This window comes from Biomphalaria glabrata, chromosome 13, assembly GCF_947242115.1.
Source record: "Biomphalaria glabrata chromosome 13, xgBioGlab47.1, whole genome shotgun sequence".
NCBI classification, from domain to species: domain Eukaryota; kingdom Metazoa; phylum Mollusca; class Gastropoda; family Planorbidae; genus Biomphalaria; species Biomphalaria glabrata.
Window position 1 is genome coordinate 21,344,879 of NC_074723.1, and position 20,300 is coordinate 21,365,178.

Genomic DNA, 20,300 nt, shown 5'->3' on the forward strand with positions numbered 1-20,300 from the left:
CTGAGTGAGTTCCATTTGGAGTTTGCTGCTGATTAATTTTAATACAATTAATCTTACATGCTTTAACATAAGTAAAAATGACAATGAATTGAGTTTGCTTACATGCGATATTATGCAATTCATCATCATCATCTGCTCCCCCCCCCCACACCTTTTTGTGCTTTGGAGGAATGTCTTCTGGGAAAAAATTTTTTGCTTTGGATGTAGGCCTATGTCTTTTGTGCCTAAGAATGGATACATTAATTATGTAGTTGGTGGAATCACAGTGGGCCATATGGTACGGTGGGCGTTTCAAATCTGCTATACACTGCGCCTTTTTAATGAAGCCGAGCGATTGGCAGGAAAGCAGAATAGTGTGTGAAATCATTTATTTGGAAAAACTTGAACTTAAGGCCTACATCTCACCCCACCCGAATATGACACGCCCATGGAATTTGGTGACTGTAGTTTGCTTTATTTTTTTTACTGTTATTTATATTTGTTTCTCCCAAACTTCCCTCACATGCATACGCTTATCATTATGAAATTCGGTAACTTAAGACTAGTTTTAGTTATTATTTGGATGGATGCTCCCACCCCCGCTACGATAATGGAATTTAGTACCGCGCGGTTACTATTATAGTTTTTCTTTTTTTTTTGGGGGGGGGACCAAACCCTCTTTCCGGCTACGTCCATGGTATTAAATATATGCAACAATATTATTAAATCTTATGTGTAGAATCTATATAAGATCTAGATCTATACTCAAAGTGGGATTCTAGTCTATTGAAAGCCTGCATTTCGCACTTTAATTATAAATAAAATAGAATTTAGATCTAGATCTATGTCAGTGATCACATTTATGGTGTTATTACTCTGAAGAGTGTACAATTTAAGGCTAGACAGAGTTACAACCCTTTCATGTGGTAACCTGTTGGTTTAGTTGTTTGAAGACGTGGATTGTTTATTTTATATTTATTTTAACAATAGGCAATAAGTCTAGACCTGTAAACTCGAACATGTGTACTTAGAAGCAAATTAAGAGCATATTTTAGGTAATATTTATCTTCCTTATTCAATTGTATAAGATATTATGATTTAAAATTTATTTTATTTCATCCTGTCTCAGTCACACTCATTCTGATTCACTGATACTGAAGTGAAGAAGTAAACTAACAATAACATAGTAACACTCAGTAGATTTGAGTAGATCTACTCAGTGTGATCTAGATCTAGAGTATAGTCAGTCTAGACCTATAGTCAGTATTTCTGTGGCATTTTACATCTCGAGAGACGATCTTTTCCCTAGTTGCAACTTCTTGTGTGACTAAACTCTAAAGAAGCCAATCCTTGATACACAGCTGCGATCGCAGGTTGGGCATATTTAATCACCAGGCGCCGTTGCATTTTCACCCTTCTTTTTGCTTCTGTTGTGTATGACATCTGCAATCCGTGACCCTTCCTTTATGCTCTCTCTCCATGTGGATCTGTCCAGTGCCACCTCTTCCCAGTTGCCAGTGTCGATTTTGAAGAGCTTTATGTCTTGTTTGCATACATCCATATAACGTAAAAGTGGGCAACCAGCGGCTCTCCTGCCTTCTATTAGATCGCCATACAGGATCATGTTCTGTGGAAGTCGACCTACTGGCATTCTACGAACGTGGCCAAGCTAGCCAAGGCATCTGCTGCTGATAACAGAGCGGATGTCCTGGCACCCTGCTCTTTGTAGCACTTCCTCATTGGTTATCTTATCTTGCCACCTTATTTTAAAGATCCTCCTTAGGCATCGGAGGTGGAAGACATTCAGCTTTGTTTCCTGCCATGAGTAGGTTGACCATGTTTCACTTCTGTACAGCAAGGTGCTCAACACACAGGTCTGGTAAACTAGGGCTTTAGTACTGCTAGTCAGCAATATGTTGTCCCAAACTCTTTTCTCTTTTCAGTATAGACTAAGAGTAATCTAGTAAGACTCTATTATTCTATAGAAGGCTATATTTATAAGATCTATACTCTAGAATAGATCTATATAATATAATTATATTATATATATATATATAAACATATATATAAAAAAATACAATTATTATATATATATATAAATATAATAAAATATTATATGTATATTTAAATATATTATATTATATACAAAGAGGGGATTATCTATTATAAAATATTCTCTAGATCTAGTTATTGTAGATTATTATAGTATTCACACTATCCTACAAAATAAGATCTGTGGATCTAGTATAAAAGTTACTATGAGTTGTGAGACAGATTTTATACAAGTTTCAAAATGTCAGTGTACACTAAAAAAAAACTTTTACATTATATTGGCTATAAACATTCAAAAACCTTAAATTCAATTAAAAAAAATAGACTTCCAACTGGTACCAAATTTTGATTATTCTAGATCTGGTAGAAGCAATATATATATTATACAAAAATTTACTTTTGGTCTAAAAAATTTGGATAATCTGGGACAGGGATGTCAGCAGAGAGCGCTTGCGGAAATAAATGAGACTAGTGATTTTGTAGATTTTGTAATGCTTAAGTTAAATGAGCTTGGTTATTTGATGTTGTGACCACACATGAAATCGACACGACTAACATCAGATTAGTGCTTCGTTTCAAAGAGGAGGCTGCAAATGAAATATATATATAATTTTGTTCATATTAGATGTAATTGTATCAAAATGGATTTGCCCATATTTATGTATTGTGTCTTTTATTAACTGGTACATCCAAAAATAATTCTTTTCACAAATAGTTTGCTGAGGGATTTGTGCAGTGCAATAACTTTTTATGTCACTGACTGGTCAGTGAATGCCTTAAATAGAGACCTACAAATTAATTTTTATTTCTCTGTAATCATAATTTAAGTTTAGGTCTAGATACACTTCTCCCAACTATGGTCTCATTTCTGATTTGTTGGATTCTGATACCTACTCGTGGCATTGAACTTTTCTATTCTACACCATTGGATTTTTCTGTGAGATACCAGCTTGCCCATTTTCTATTGTTTTTTTCAGAGGTTTAATTTACTGTAAAAACATTTGAATATTATTGTAATGTTTGGTGTAAAGCATGTGAATGTGGAATGGTGCAAATGCGTGTTGAATAAAGGGGGAGATAAATGGAGAAGGAAGGAAGTTGACATATTATGGAAAATGTATTTAATTTAATGATATAATTTGATATTCCAAAATTAAAGTATATATGAAATTTTTAGATAGTATTTATAATTAATCTTTCTTTTATTGACAGGTTAATTTCTTATATCTAAGTAATAAAGTAAATATATCTAAGATAAGCAAAGAAAAATCTTCAACATTTTGTGGTGGCTCTCCGCAGTAAAGAGTGGCCCATTTTTGAGGTCATTCTTTAAATACTGCAAGAAGATGATATTAGAAGGATCTCAAGAGAAGAGACATTCTCTTACCCACGAGAATGTTGAAATTCGAACACGCAGGTCTAGTGCATTGGATAAAGAAGCTTTGGGATTGTTCAATACAAGAGCATTTACATTTCTTGTCCTCTGGTATTTCTTCAGTGCCTGCACTCTGTTTCTGAACAAATACATTCTGGCAACACTGAAGAGTGATCCTACACTGTTGGGTAAAAACTTTTTAATTTTTATTTATTGGGTGCCTTCCTAAATCTCTCTCTTTCTCTGCATCTCTGTTTGCCTTTCTCTCCCTCTCTCTATGTATGTATATAATATATATATATATATATATATATATATATATATATATATATATATATATATATATATATATATATATATATATATATATATATATATATATATATATATATTTATCAGTCCTAATCAAGACATGATCTTTTTGGTCTTATTAACTGACTGGTCTGATTAACCTGATTTGACTAATATAATAGGATATTTATTTTGTTACTTTGGAATTTGTTCGGAATAAAGGGTGGTCTTATTAACTGTATTTGACCGTACATGTGTATATATTATGTTAGGTGCATCCGCAGTGTCTTATGCAAATAAACAAAATGGAGGTAACACTCAACGTAATACATAATCCAATAACATCGGAGAAAGGCCAAACAATCAATAGAAGTTAGTCGACACTGATACTGAATGTCGAACAAGTTTAATAGCAATGAAGGGAACCATCGAATATCAGCTAACTCTATACATTTATAAAATGCCACTTATTTCTACGTTGTCCTGGAAGTAGTCTGTTTACTTCGGCTGATATGTCATTCTGTCTCAAAACCTATTCTTGTTTTTACTCTTCACGTCATTGTCTCTAAGTCAAAACTTCCCCTATTTCTGAAACAAATAATTAATTCCTAATCATGCCATAACAATTAATATAATATTTTACACCTGTCAAATTAATATAGAATTATATTCTTGGGCATCTTGTTTGCTATTTATTAGTAACTTAATCTTAACTGATAAACATTAAAGATAAGTTTTGTCTTCAAGAGAATCAGAACATTCTTTGAAAAAAAAAAAGAGAAATCATTAATAATCTATAAAATTTATTAGAGCATTGTTTTATATTCAGTTTTTTAGAGTAAAAAAAAACAACAATTGCTTATAAATCATTATTTGTTAACAAGTTAATTGTGAAACATGTTGTTTCTGACAGGAGCAATGCAGATGGTAATGACCACCGTGTTTGGCTTTATTCAGATGTACTTGCCTCTAGGAATGTACACACCAGTCAGCAGAGAAGGCAAGCCTCCAAACTTTTGGAGGAACATGATGCTAGTGGGAACAATGAGGTACAAAATAAAAAAATAGAAGACACACACATCTGGACTACTTTATAATTCCATTTAGTTATGTTGTTCAAATCTTTCAGTGTATACTTTGGATTTGGGTTAGTTTCTTGGGTCCACCTAGTTCTGATGGATAATATAAATAAATTTTAAGTACACATCAGAGTTTGAATTGTATATCTCATCGTATTAAAAAGTAGTGACGTAGGAAGACAAACGAATGACGTAGTAGAATAGACGAAAAGGAGAGCAATATGGCGATAGTATAGAAGTAGTTTGTTTCGGATGATAGTTAGATAAGTAGCGACGTTTATGAAGACTAGACGGACTTCCCAGTTATAAATAAAGGTGTCATTTTATAACAGTAAAAGTCGTTATCAAGTATATTATTAACATGTAATGTTCTGTGGCTAATGTGAAGTAATTAATGAGATAAAAGTGATGTCAGATTAGATTAGCCCACAACAATCTCTAGACTCAATTCTATTATTACCAATGACTTCTCTAGACAAAATGGTAACCCATCACATCAGGTTTTCAATGTTACCTACTCTTGTTTTTTAGTTTCGAAGAGAAATAATTTAATTAAAAAGTTTAATTTAACCAACATGTTAATATTATGGTCCCAAACTAACATGTAACATTTATGTATGCTAGGACAAATTATTAAAAATGCTCCTTCTTCCCTAGTGCTGTTAGAGCATGGAATGGGTTGCCTGAGCTAGCAAGGAAAACCCGTGACTTGGCTGAATTTAGGTCATTGGTTAAAATATATGACGCGTAGGACGTAATCATCTTCTTTTTGAAGTAACGTCTGTATTTTATATATATATTATTATTTCATACATTATTTTGTAAGATAATATAATGCAAGCTTTTCTTATTATTTAAAATTATTTCCTACATTTGTTTTAAGACGTGATGTTAAACTCTCATTTCAGATTCTCTACTGTTGTCCTTGGACTTGTTGCTTTGAAGTTTGTTGCAGTTTCCTTTACAGAGACAGTGAAGAGCTCTGCACCTTTGTTCACTGTCTTCATTTCCAACATTTTGATTGGAGAGTACACAGGACTGTACACTTTTCTCTCCCTTATACCAATCATGTTAGGGCTAGGGCTATGCTCTGCCTATGAACTCAGTTTTAACATTCAGGGATTTCTTGCTGCTATAGCTGCCAATTTAACAGAATGGTGAGCTTTTTAGTCATTATTTGACATTTATCAAGTATTATAATATCCAATTATTTCTAAATAGTTGTGCTTGATTTAAAAAAACATCTTTCAAACTGTGGTTTATATCATTATTAACAAAGATATGTATAAATGCACATATATATATATATATATATGTTTTAACTTTGGTTTTCATTTCATGACAATCTGAATACTATATAAGATATGCAGAAGCCATTTATTCACAATTTTGAATTAAATTTTTTCATTCTGTCTTGTCTTTTAGTTTACAGAATGTCTACTCCAAACTATTAATAAGTGGGGAGAAGTATCGTTACACGTAAGTACAAAATATTGATTGTAATGTTCATTGTCATTTGTCAAATCAACATTTTTTCCTTTTTTTTTTCCCCCGCTAACATAATGTTATGTTCATGATGTTAAAAAGAATATATATTTAAAAAATCAATAAAAAGTGACAACTTATTGAATAATTTAACAAAAAAACACACTGTATGTATTTTTTTTTTTCATTTACTTGACAACGGAGTATTATTCTTAAACATTGATCATTATTGCATACCTAACAAATTTTTATATTGACATGTTAAAAATATGTTCTCTCCTTTAAAAAAAATGATAAATAAATAATAAATATATACTGAGCTTGCTGAAAACAAAAGAAAACTGTCCATTAAGTGTTAAGATGCTTTTATTTTGATATCATTGGACATTGGAAAAGGTTAATATACATTTTCAAACTACAAAGTTTTGGAAAGAAACATTGCAGCCTATAGTTATAATCATGCTACCCAAATATTATCAATAGTTTACATGTTTCCAATGCCAGATCTCACAGACGCACTAATTTCCTTCAAAGATACATAAAACTTAAATGCTAGGAAGCCAAAAAATGAATAGACATATACATTTTAAGAACTACCACTCTAAACCTTGAATGATTACCTCTATTAAAATAACCCTTGTTATCATTTAACAAGTTCAACTAGTATCCTTATAATTTTAAGTCCAATCCATGCTTACATTTATTCTTGTCTTTCTTTATGATAGATAATTATACTATTATTGAAAGAAAAAAGAGCATTACTCAACAGAGTAGTTAATATTGGGGGTGCAATATTGTTTTTGTGCTGTGTGTAAATCTGATTATCAATCCATCTGTCCTATTTAAATTTCAGAAACTAAAAGAGCTAATGAAAGTTCCATTTCATCCTTGCCTTGATTGCACTGTGGCTGTTTTTTAATACTCTGAAAGCCAGCCCGTTTGTTGTTTAATTTATAATGCTTATACTAAACACATTTATATAAAACATTATTATAGCAATATTGAAGCGTTCAATTCACAAATTAAGTTTGTGTGTAATGTCATGCCTGAGTATGAGTGTCTCTCCAGTGTTGTCTTTGTTATTTAAAAGAAATTTTTCTACATACTTAACAGACATGATTAAATCAAAATAGAAAAAAAATTATTTTTTTTCTCTAAATGCAGTCCAGCAGAGCTGCAGTTCTACACAAGTATAGCCAGCATAGTTGTTCAGATCCCAGCCTGCTTCTTTATGATGGACTTGGAGAAAGTCCACAGGACACTAGACATCACATTGCTGTCTTCTTTGCTTCTTAATGGAGTCTTCTTCCACTTCCAGTCTATAACTGCCTATGTTCTCATGGGCTACATTTCACCTGTTACACATAGGTAAGTTGTTGTATACTTTTACACCTCACAACATGACATACTTATAATTTCTTCTGAAATGTTTTGAAAAATTCAAGAGGAGAATGATGATAAATATTGAACCCCCTTTTTTTTAAATAGAAAATCTTTACACTTTGCTGCTCAGTATCTTGTATATTTATGTATGTTTGACTTTTAGAACTAATATATTCCACTGTTTCTAAATGATGTCAGTGTAAGTCCTTTTAGTTTTTGTTTCTACTTATAAAGTTTTTAATTGAAAATCTAAAGTTCCTTATTACATTTTTTTGAAACATTTTTTTTGAAAGGAAGTTTTAAACAAGAATCTGTCAGATGTATTTAAAGCTATTAAGATATGTAAAAACTTTGTGTAATCTGTACTACTCAAACCTTATGCTGGGTATCACATACTTGGAAAAGAAGAGTTTGTACTTTTACAATTCAACACTCAGGTAAAAAAGAGGTACTCCTCAATGCTGTGAAGAGACTAAAGCTAAACTGGTTTGGTCATATTTGTAAGACATAAATCACTTTCAAAAGTAATTTTTCAAGGATCAGTTAAAGGAGCACCAAGAAAGGGTCGTCCAACAGAAAAGCTTTCTGGACAATGTGAAAAATTGGATCAGGCTCACTCTTGATATTCTGCTAAGGACAGCTGCTGATTGGGATGAGTGGAGGGGTTTTGTTTATATGAACCATCTCACCACCCCTTTGACAAAAGTCAAAGGATAAATGAGAGAGAAACAAGATGTCTTTTAGAACTAATGCAAAATTTGCTTCTTTGAAAAGAGCTTTTGGTCTACAAGTGTTTCTACTCAACTATAATAGATGAGGAAATAAAAAAAACACTCAAATTTTAATCCCTTTTTTTTATGGCTTTCCAATCAAACTTAATGTCTTTGGGGGCTTGACAGGCTCTAATCATCTTTTCCAAAAGCTTTGGACAAATCTTCTCAGGTTGTGCTCAGAAACACAGAGGTTTAAGGTTACCATACAAGTCCATAGAATGCTGTTCTCCGACCTCTTGAAATATAATTTGGCGAATTGATGTGTACAATAAAAAAATTGGATTTAATAAATTTCTTATTGCTTGATAAGCTAATTCCCTTAGATTTTAATTTTACTTATTTAGTGTAGGTTTTAATAATAGCTTTAAATGATAAGACTTTATTAAAAAATGTTTGCTGATGCTTTGAATTTATTTTGTCAGTGTTGCCAACACAGTGAAGCGTGCTTTTCTAATCTGGCTGTCTGTGATATTGTTTGGAAACCCTGTAACCTTCCTAAGTGGCCTTGGTACCATCATAGTGACCTTTGGGGTCCTTCTTTATACCAAAGCTAAGGAGCATGATCAGAATCTCTTGGCCTTAAAGGAGAAATACAAAAAAGAAATCGGAGACACTGAAATCTTGGTGCGGCAGGTTTGATCTTCCACCTAAGGGAGAGCTAAGAGACGTGCTCTATGTGACTTGCACATGACAGGGTGTTAATATAGCTCAAATGATCTTGTTGATGTTATCATTTTTTTAATCACTCTTGAATATTCATTAAATGAACAGCATGCTAGTGAAACTGATATGGGAAATGTTTCAGGTTTTGAATGGGTCAAAGGATTTTTGTTTGTTTTATCTTCCACTGCTGTGAACTCATGTCGTTATAATTTATCTGTTGTCCTATTTTATTTTGCATTATAGTTTTGTTTCATATCTTTGCTTTAAAATTAAGATACTTATTGACTACAGTCTGTGTGCTTGCTGAACAAGTTTGTTTGTATACCGGTATTTCTAAATTTAAACAAAACAAAACACAGTTCATTTAGTGTCAAATAGTTTTTGTAATAAATTTTTTTTTTACTAGAAATAGAAATATGAATAATACATTATCAATTTATTTCTAATTAAAGTGTAATAGTTTGCATTTTTGTAATTGGTACAAAAGTGTAAAACATGTCGACCAAGCTTATGGAATTCTTTGCCTTGTCAAGTTTTTATCAGTATTTATTGATGGTTACTATGTACATTATTATAAAAATTTATTTTTTTTAACTTCATTGATTGTTTACATAACAAAAAAGACTTGTATAATTTCAAAAAGAACATTAGATTAAACTATAGTAAACAGGAAAAGTCACAATGTGCGTTCTATAATTAAATACCAGTATCTGAGATGTTTTTCATTTTCATTTGGCTTATTAGTTGCTTATTATTCCTTAACTATTTCGAATGATCTCCTTAGACACAAGTTTGCATTTGTCACATTTTGATTTGCGTTTAGTTCTAATAGAGAATGATTCAGCAGTTGTTATTGGAAGCATAATGTTGTTAACCTCTCTCTCTTTTTCTCTCTCTCGATATATATATATATATCATTTTTTTTTTTTTGTACGTATGTATATAGTTCTAATTATCATTTCTCAATCTAGTGAACACAGTTCTGATTATGACAGACATTAAGGTATAAATAGTGGATTGTTTTATGCATTGGTGGGTATAAAGGATATAAAAGTTGACCGAATAGGAAAATTTTAGAAAAGAGGTTTATGAACCATGGACATAAAGTTTCCGTTTAATTTTCAAAGGGCTATTAAGTTGAACTCGTCTCATTTTTGAGGAAAGTGACAGCACCAATGCTAGTACTTTTTTTTTTTTTTTTGAAGAGTCTATCCAAGGCTCCATTTTTCTCTGTTCCAACTCCCTTTACAAAAATAATTGTAGTCCCTAACCTGATCTGAGCTTTGATCCACCATTCTCAGCTGACATCTTGAGTGTTTCTGTTCATATTTACTTGTGTGTTAAGCTGTGAGACATGTAGGCTTAAGATGGAATGTATTTCAATTTTGACATGTTAATATTGTTGTTTTGATATATTTTACTCTGGGCTGTGATACTGTCCTTGTGGTTTAGATCATCTGAATGTGGTTAGGATCTCCTTATAAAAGCCATCACTGCTCAATCTCATGCTTAAAGTGGTGAATTCTTTTTTTTTTTTTTTTTATCAAGGCCTCTGTTTTGTTAACATTTTATCTAAAAACTCAAAAAGCACTTTTGAAAATCTGATTTCACCTTCATCCTGCTTTAAGTCAGTGTAAAATCTACTTTTGGTCTTCCTAAAGCGTATCATTTGGTTTTATAATTTAATATGCTTATTGTTAGCTTATAAATTAACTGTTATAAAAACAAAGTGAAATATGCAGTTTGTCTTATCTTGGAGCAAAATTTGACTATAAAAAAAACTGATTTCACCATAGTCACATTCTTTCTCCTTCATATAGCCAGCTGTTTTCTTAATAATAGTTTTTTAAAAATTTTATTAATCTCATGCTAGCTAATGCTAATGCATGGTCACTGTCTTTTGAGACAATAGAGACATCAATTTGTATGTGATATAATGTGTGACACAGGAGAAGGATCACCAACAGGATGCTGTTTACAAGTTATTATGGCACACTCTCTTCATCAATTTATTATTGTTATTTTTTTTGATGCTTTCTTTATTATTAAATTCTTTTGTAGTTGGGAAAACTTTTCTTTCGAGTATTCAAAGACATTACATTCAGTTTTGAACAATGTAAACTGATCCGAGGTTTGAAATAAGGGCTTAGTAAGATTGGCTTGTTATTACTTGAACACTGACAGATAATATTTCTAGTTTACGTTGAGTTTAGATGTGTCCCCATAAATAATTTTCCTCATCTAAACAAAATTTGTAGTTAGACATAGTAAATAAATAAAAGGGCTCTTGTTATGTTTCTTATCTGGCAGAAGTCCCGTATATCATATTCATTGTTAAAAGTTCAACTACTATTGTACATTATTGAGTATTGTAGTGATTGTAACCATCTTGCAAACTATTTAGATCACCTATTTGTAATTAACACTAAAATTATTTTTTTTTACATTATCAGTGGTAATAACCCTACAGAGTCAGTACAGCATATATTTTTCTGTTTCTTTTCAGTTCTTTTTATCTGTGAACCTTTTTTTTATAATATGACTGTTCCTCTCTCCATATTATTATGCCTCTTTTCTATTGTAACATCTCAAAAATTAATTATAAAGACTACATCCTTTGGTTTAGCTTACTTTTTGGCATTGTATGTTTCCAGATATTTTTTTTTTATAGAAACAAGAGCAATAATATTACTAGCTTCAAATAGGATAAACATTTGCAAATTAATGAATGTATAGAAATATTTTTTTTTGTTAACATTTCAGCTTCTGTTATATAAATATATATTAGGGTGTGCTGTGGGAAGAGCTTCACAGCACTTGCAAAAACTATCTCATAGCAAGTTCTTAAGAGGTTATTGAGAGTTTTAAAACATTTTTGGTTAAGTTGACAATATTTGTAATGAATGTCTTGTAAACAGTCAAATATTCTTATGATGATTCTCTGGTTAGGCACAGATGCATATATATATATACAGGTTATCTAATATAAAGGAAGTTGAGAAAATATTTGGAAGTGTATTTGTATGTGTTTGTTATTGGAGAAAACATCTTCATTTATTTAATGTCCAAGCCATGTAAGGCAGCAACAGTCTCACATTCTTGTTTGCTATATGCCAACTAATGCATCAGAATGTTTTCTCTGCTCACTGTATAAAGTGTGAATGCCATATCATTCTTTTGTTATCTCTGTGCCATTGTATGAACCTTTTTTTTATAATTACGATAACACTTTCCAGTTACAGGAAATAAATTGGGTGTAAGAGCTGGGGAAAAAAAAGGTCAACTGGGAATGCTGTATTAATTGTCTAGTGCTAACTGTGGTAGTCTGCATTGCTTATTAGTATTATACGGGTGAACACATAATTAAGGCTATAAATGGTTGATATCATATTCAGTGAAGTATTCGGGTCAGGAATTCAAACCCAGGTATTCATTTATAAAATTGCTTTCCAACAATCAGTATCTACATCCTTTAGTTAGCATTTGTCTTTAATTAATTTTTTTTATAGAGTACAATTATTTAGTGTTTATTGTCTCAGTACCATTTAGCTTTGCATTTGGAGCTCTACGTTTATCCATTTTCACATTTACCTAGATAGAACACTGTAGTAGGCATAGGTGACTAAGGGTTATAGGATTGTTCTTTTCACAATTCTGAACTTGATCCTATTACTTGTAAGCTTTTATATCACACAAATCGCCCTTTTTATTTGTATTGCACTTCAAAATTGAGTGTACATAAAGATTTATTGTATGAAATCACTTGAATTAGAACATATCCCTGAATAGTGTCATTAGAGCAGTAAAAATATCCTATAGACTCTCTTTTAAATTATAAAATACAGAGTATTAATGTTATAGATAAAAAGAAATGGATGCTTTTTCTTTCTCATAAATTTGAGGAAAGGCATCATTAATCATATGATGTGATATGAAAGGCTCAACTTTTCAGACCTTACCTTTTTTTTTAACATATTTGACATCAATTAATTTTTTTACTTTTGCTGCAAGTGGCTTCCTCTGTCGCCATTAGAAAGCCTCCTAACACTAAGGCTTCATGATGAGATTCATCTCTTGTAGCACAGTCCAGGTATCTGGCAGTGCACCTCAGGGTTCCCCTGTTTCCATGCAAAGCAAGATCCCCCGCATGTGCCAGCCTTTGAGAGGTTGTATGCATGAAAGTGAGTCACAGTTCATTCCTCAATTCAATCTTCAGTGTATTCCAAAGCATTTCTTACTCGTTCATTTCAGCAACATGGATCTGATCTACAAATTTATTGTCATCTGCTCTAAGGAATCTGGTCATAGTACCTTGGACTTCACCCTTGGAACCATACCTGTAAACCTTAATGGATCCTTCTGGTTGTTTAGCTTAGTTTACCTTACAGTGCTATCTAGTGTTGATGTATATCTTGTTTACCATCATATCAATCAACATCTTCAGCACCTCTGGTAGTTTACTAATGCTTGCTGTAGGTTGGAAAGCTGAGATGGATGTGAGAGCATCTCTCTCCTGTTGGGGTGTTCGAGCTCTTGGGACAACCCCAACATGCGTAAAGATGCAAATGCATAAAGAATGTCCTTTTAGTCCTGTCCACACCTAACCATTTGCTTTGTTTGTATTTCTCGTATGTTAACATAATGGCTCTTTCCCAACTCAAAGTCAGAGGAGGTACATCTGTCATAATTTCAGCAGAGGCAATTGGTGTTCTATGAAATGTACCACAGATTATCTATATTGCTTGGTTCTGGACAGAATGTAGCTTGCTAGAGATGTTTGTGAAGCATAGGATTTTGCCAAGCAACTGTATTCTGTCTGAGATCTCACTGAAGCCCGGTATAATGTTCCCAGTGTCACTTTCAATATACTATAATAATACAATTGGGCCCCTGTAACTGAAAGCATTGTAACAATATTAATATTGTTATTTCTTTAAATGTACAAAATGTTCATTCCATGAAAACAGACTAACGCTGTACCACTGTTGCAGTCATTCATTCCCTATTACAAAATAGCTCAGATAATTTTACTTCAAATGATAATGTTATGAAATGTTACAATTATTACAATTTTTTTTTTCTATATTGCAAACTGTTAATGTTTAAACTTATGAATATACATTTTGTTCTCATAAAACAACAATTGATTATCAAGTTTCAAAACAAACACTAATTTTCAAATGTCATAATGACCTGCTCAGCTGTATAGTTTTTTTGTTAGTTATTTTTAGTTCTGTGCCTGTCTACATTATCTTGTTACCTGCAATGCTTTGGGAAAAAATTAAAAGAACCTTGAAATTATGAAATAAATAAAAACTAGAAATTATTAATTTTGTTTTACTACTGAGATTTTTCTAAATTTTGTTTGCCATATGGCTTTCTGGCAGAGTAGTAGGTTTTTGAACTAAATTTTGGAGATCCATTTTGTTTTATTTGGGATTTTATAACTTCTCCAAGTCCACTCAGTTGTAAGAGATACCTAGCAACTGTTAGGTAAAATTGTAGTCTATTTGATACCTTTGTGAAATTTTGCCTTAAAAAACTGTCAACACCTTAGACCTTAGGCTACCTTTACTTTAAAATAGCTATCAGGCAATGAATGAAATGTAGATTTAGTGAACATATATTTCCATTTTTTTATATTTTTGCCCTTACCATATAGTGACACAAAAGTTGTGGAATTAACTTTGGACTACCATTAACAATTCTGATAATATTGAAATTATCTTATGTGTTCAAAAAAGCATTTATCTGAAGAGAAAGACTATTGCACCAAATACGAAACTAATTGAAGATAAGTTTTTAATATTGCATAGTATAAACACACAATTGGTACTTTGATTGAGCCTTGATATTATCCACAGTGTATTAGTTAGTCTTTTGAACTATAATTTATCTTTTAAAAACTGTATGTTAAGGAATAAATTAATCTACGGAGAAATGTTTCATATGTTATACAATTAACTCGATTCACTTCTTTCTCTGCTGTCTTATGTTTTTCCCTATCATCACAGTATTTTAAAACAAGCTTACATTTTGGTCTCCTTCCTGTAGAACTTACTTTTTTTTTCTCCCTTCTGTACTACTCACTTTTTTCTTCCTTCTGTACAACTCATTTTTTCTCCCTTCTGTACAACTCATTTTTTCTTCCTTCTGTACAACTCACTTTTTTCTTCCTTCTGTACAACTCACTTTTTTCTACCTTCTGTACAACTCATTTTTTTCTCACTACTCTACAACTCACTTTTTTCTCCCTTCTGTACAATATGCTGAAACTGATTATGTCTTTTTACAATATATTCTCTATGATGAACTTGACTAAGTTGTAAAAAAAAAAAAGGTTTATTTTTGTGGGACATAATGGCTGAATGAAGCCTTCAAATATTTGTATATATTATTCTATATGTATGTATTCAAAGTATGAAAATGTGATTAAATAATATAGAGGTGTATTTTTTTTCCCAACATTTGTATATTGAGTGTAGAATGGGAGTTGATGCATAAGTAGAGTTTATTTATCTTGTGTTTTCTGTGGTATTTCATTAGCTCATACTGAGCTGAAAATCAGAACTTTCATATTTTGTGTAAACAGATAATGTGGTGAAAACCAACATTTTTTAATGCATTTGTGGGACCTTAATAATTTTAATAAACATATTTTTATGATTATGTTCTTATGATCTGACTTTTTGTTTTTTGCCTTTTTACCATACCTCTATTCAATTCAGAACTTCATGAAACCTTCAGGATCCTGGAAAGCTGATCTCAAAAACAGCTCTCAAGATTATCCTAGAAAATTAACAATTGATGTATATTGCTGCGAAAACAATGTTGGCCACATGGGGATAACCTAGGTTGACCATTATAATTTTTCAAAGTAAAAAATAAATAAATGTAAATTTGGCTTGAGTAGGCCTACTTGATTTAGATCTAGAGCCAACATCGTTTTTGAAAGGACTAACACATTTGGAATTTCCTAATGTAAGGCTTTATTGATTCAAGAGTTGAATACATTGATGTTTGGGAAAATTTTGTGTATCGTCTTCTAAGTCTAGATCTAAATGCTTATCGTTGGAAAATTAACAAATGCACTAGATCTATACATTTGCTTCTCAGGGAGAATGGTGAAGGGGCCGGGATGAATAGGTTGTTAAATCTAACATTCATTCATTTTTAAGAGAAAATTAATTGTTGTATTCTATAAGTTGCATAAAGGCGGTATTGTCTTTTTAAAAAAGTATTTTCAATGTTTTTCTTGTTTTTTTGTTCTTATGTATTATTTATATTTGTGTCTAGTATTTATACATGATATATTTAAGTGCTCTTCTTTAACTTGAGTGATATTGACATAGTTCATTTGTTCAGAAGATTTTCATGCTCTTAGTCTACACTTAAAGGAGTTTAGAAAACAAAATTAAGCAAAATCAATAATTGCCTTCAGCTGCAATTTCAATGGACTTATCAACACACTTAAACATATAGGTTCTCAAGTTATTGTTTTGTTTCTGTCTGTGTGACATATTCCACTTGTAAGGGGCTTGGACTCCATTTTTCTACTCAGCATCAATATTGAGAGAATCTGTATGTTTTTTGTTTGTTTGTTTGTTGTTGTTTTGTTTTTTTTATAAGGGTGCAACTGGATATAAACATACAAATAAAATGAGTTAAGTCTGTTTCAATAACCTAAAAATATTTCACACTCGAGTGCTGTTTTAAAAGGATGAGACTAACATTGAACAAATGAAAAGTTTTCACTTCAGTCTGGTGGGTTAGTATTAATTATTTAACATACTATTACATTTAAAGCATGACTGGTAAAATATGCAGGTTACAAATGGGTCTGCATTGTCACATGACATACTGCACTCATCCTTAATCTTCAGAATCAGAGAAAATGCCTTGCAATTAAATTGTATTGTAGCTTTGTCTATTAAAACTCAAGATGTATGTTAATCGGATTTGTTTAGTTTTCTAATTTAAATATATATATATATTCCCCCTCACCTACTATGGGTGTCCTGTTTCAGGCACACCAGGAATAATCGAATTTCTGCCAAATAGTTACTTAAGCTATTTATCTTATTATTTTATTTTATAAATTACAGACGCTCTTTCAAAAGTGAAGATATTACAGCCTACGAGTATACATGTGTTAATCTAGTTGTGCATTGTTACTTAGAAACTTGAAGTCTGCCTAGTCATTTTTTTCCTGGCTGATTCAAAGAACCCGAAAGCATTCCATGCTCTTATGGTATGTTATACATTAATTGAAGTCTTAAACATAACACAGGTCAACCTAATCATGGCAGGAAAAAAAAAAGCTGAATGTCTTCCACCTCCGATGCCTAAGGCAGATCTTTAAAATAAGGTGGCAAGATAAAATAACCAATGAACCAATGAGGAAGTGCTACGAAGAGCAGGGTGCCACGACATCCGCTCTGTTATCAGCAGCAGACGCATTGGCTGGCTTGGCCACGTTCGTAGAATGCCAGTAGGTCGACTTCCACAAGACATTCTGTATGGCGATCTAACAGAAGGCAGGAGAGCCGCTGGTCGCCCACTTTTACGGTATACGGATGTATGCAAACGCTACATGAAGCTCTTCAAAATCGACACTAGCAGCTGTGAAAAAGTGGCACTGGATAGATCCACATGGAGAGCTAGCATAAAGGAAGGGTCCCGGTTTGCAGGTGCCATACACAACAGCGGCAGAAAGTGAAAATGCAACGGCGCCTGTTGATTATATATATGCCTCTTTAGTCATATAAGAAGTTGCAAAGGGAAAAGATCGTCTCTCGAGATATAAAATGCCACAAAACAAAACCTTTTCCCTATTCCCCTAAAAATAACTGGTCCTATACTGTACATGTAGTTTTTCAAAAACTTTTTTGCAATCATCTTCAAAAACATAATTCAAACATAGATAAGGCCTACATACAAAATTTCTACATTTTAAACATTCAAACTCTCTTTGTAACCCTGACTTGTGCAATGAAGGTGTTCTCGCATGTCTCGCACCTTAGGCAGCACTAGAAGTCTTGTTTTGCTACACTTACTGGCCTAATCGTTTCCACCCGGGCACACTTTGATGCTGGGTAGCGTAGACCGGGGACAACTAATACGTTTCATTGTCTAAGAGCTGAGTCGAAGGCTCTTCGAGCTCTAGGTTTGAAAAAAAAAACCTGATTGAACAGGGAAAAAAAAACCTGTTTGAACAACCGTTCTGTCTGGAAGAGATCCGAGTCAAAGCATTGCTATTTCCGATATATCTGGCACTCCGGGCGCATGGGCTAGAAAGCATGGCCGAAGGCCGAGTATACCAGGAACCTCCGCCATTTTCCTATGTTGTAGGCCTACCAAGCTTGGCCGTGCAGGACTCGCCAATAATGTAACGGTCCCTTGAAGAACGACGCATGGATTATCGACAGGACCGTGGGAGCACTCTTTCAACTCCGCTCCTTGCTATGGGACCACTCTCGCGTTCCCTTGGACACTCCCACAGGAGTTTTGTTTTGCTATTCATTTAGCCTAATCACTTCCTCTAATGGTCGTTTCCACCCAAGTGCCACGTTGAGGCAGAATAGCGTACTCGGGGACAACTAATCCAACCTATTCTTTAGGTGTTGTTATTAAAACTCTACATTTGAAAAATAAAAGTTGAAATTCTCTTTATAAAACTGCGCTTACATTTACAGGCTTACCTAGGGGAACTATACTAATCATGGGTGTAGCCAGGATTTTTTTCGGGGGGGGGGGATTTTTTTCTCCCCCCCCCCCCGCATATTTTTTTAAAATGTGTATTTATGTGTGTGTGTGTGTGTGTGTACATAATCTTTATTGCATTCTGACCCTTCATTCCTTCGGAAGACGTTTATTGTGCCCTAGAATAGGTTCTTCCATGAGTTAGTGGAAAAATTGTAGATTCCCCGCCAATACTAGCAAGGGGGTCTGCGCCAAGCACTATTTCTGATTTTGAAAGCCAACAAAATGCATATTCTGAGGTATCTACAGTGCATTTTCCTGCTATTAAAAAGTTTTATTTCAAAAACCTAATGTGCTATTCTTACTGACTTAGACCCTACCTCGCCGTTCGGAGCATTTGACGTCAAGCTGTTTCCATAAAAATCTGTCACTGGTAATGTCTGAAGCCTCTTCCCACCTGCCACGAGGACCTCAATGAATGAGTGGCGTCAAGTTGTCCTAGGATATCATTGCAACTCTTCTTATGCGTAATTCATTTTGTCGGAGAACATGTTCCGCTAACCTCATGCGTCGCTCTCTCACAATCTTACTAAAGGGTCGATTCCCAATTCGGCATAGGATTTCCTTGATTTAAACCCGATCTCTATAACTGACTCCTAAAATCTGTCTTAGCCATATTTGTTGAGCCACATTTAGTGTTTTTCAATTTCGGCAGATGACTATTCACTGCAGTTTATTAAGGGAGCCCTGCCACTGGTAAAAATGTGTAACCACTCTTGAATACGCTCTTGGAATTAAGAGACTGTAGTTTGCTTTAGATTTTATATCGAAAAGAGAAGTTTTATCGTCAAAATCATCTGTTGGGGGTTTTCCACCCCAAAATGCTCTGTAGGGGGATCTTAAACTCAAAACCATCTGGAGGGGTTTAAAACTTTAAACAAACGCCATCTGTAGAAGAGGGGTTTAAACTCAAAACCCCCGATTGGATTGGCTACGCTCAAATAATTTTTTAAAATATTTTTAGCATTAACCCCTCTGAATGGGGGTTTAAACTCAAAACCCCTTTTGGCAACGCTCATAGCATTTTGAGTGCGTAATTTGCTTTTTTTCTTACACTGAAGATATATTTTTTAGCCTCAAACCCCCCCCCCCTCCTGTCGGGGGGTTTAAACTCAAAACCCCTTTGGCTGCGTTCATAGATTTTAGTGTGAGTAATTTGCTTTTATTTATATTGAAGAGGTACTTTTTAGCTTCAAACTCCACTGGAGGGGAGTTTAAACTCAAAACCCCTTTGACTACACTCAAAACATTTTGAGTGTATAATTTGCTTTGTTTTTATTATTAAAGAGGTATTTTTTACCTTCAAACCCCGCTGAAGTGGGGTTTAAACTAAAAACTAAGTCAAAACCCATTTAGCTACGCTAATAACATTTTGAGTGCGTAATTAACTTTTTTTATATTGAAGAGGGGGGTTATCGCAAATTTTGGAGGGGGTTTTAAAATCAACATCTCCCTTAA

At 33.0% G+C, this 20,300-nt stretch overlaps 1 protein-coding gene across 1 annotated transcript; it reads left to right on the plus strand.

Annotated features, from left to right (window-relative positions):
- Window positions 1-899: 899 nt before the first annotated feature.
- On the plus strand, window positions 900-15,757 carry LOC106057442 (solute carrier family 35 member E2A-like). Its single transcript, XM_013214623.2, has 7 exons — window positions 900-1,034; window positions 3,244-3,594; window positions 4,611-4,746; window positions 5,685-5,933; window positions 6,202-6,255; window positions 7,426-7,629; window positions 8,840-15,757. Exons 2-7 carry the CDS (start codon window positions 3,378-3,380, stop codon window positions 9,054-9,056), a joined length of 1,077 nt encoding a protein of 358 aa, XP_013070077.1. The 5' UTR covers window positions 900-1,034; window positions 3,244-3,377; the 3' UTR covers window positions 9,057-15,757.
- Window positions 15,758-20,300: the final 4,543 nt, after the last annotated feature.

Bases quoted from the DNA above. Each gene is read 5' to 3' on its own strand.
- LOC106057442 (XM_013214623.2), top strand. From the start codon at position 3,378: ATGATATTAGAAGGATCTCAAGAGAAGAGACATTCTCTTACCCACGAG. The intron at 5,934-6,201 runs GTGAGCTTTTTA...CTTGTCTTTTAG, and splicing joins GCTGCCAATTTAACAGAATG to TTTACAGAATGTCTACTCCA. The intron at 7,630-8,839 runs GTAAGTTGTTGT...TTATTTTGTCAG, and splicing joins ATTTCACCTGTTACACATAG to TGTTGCCAACACAGTGAAGC.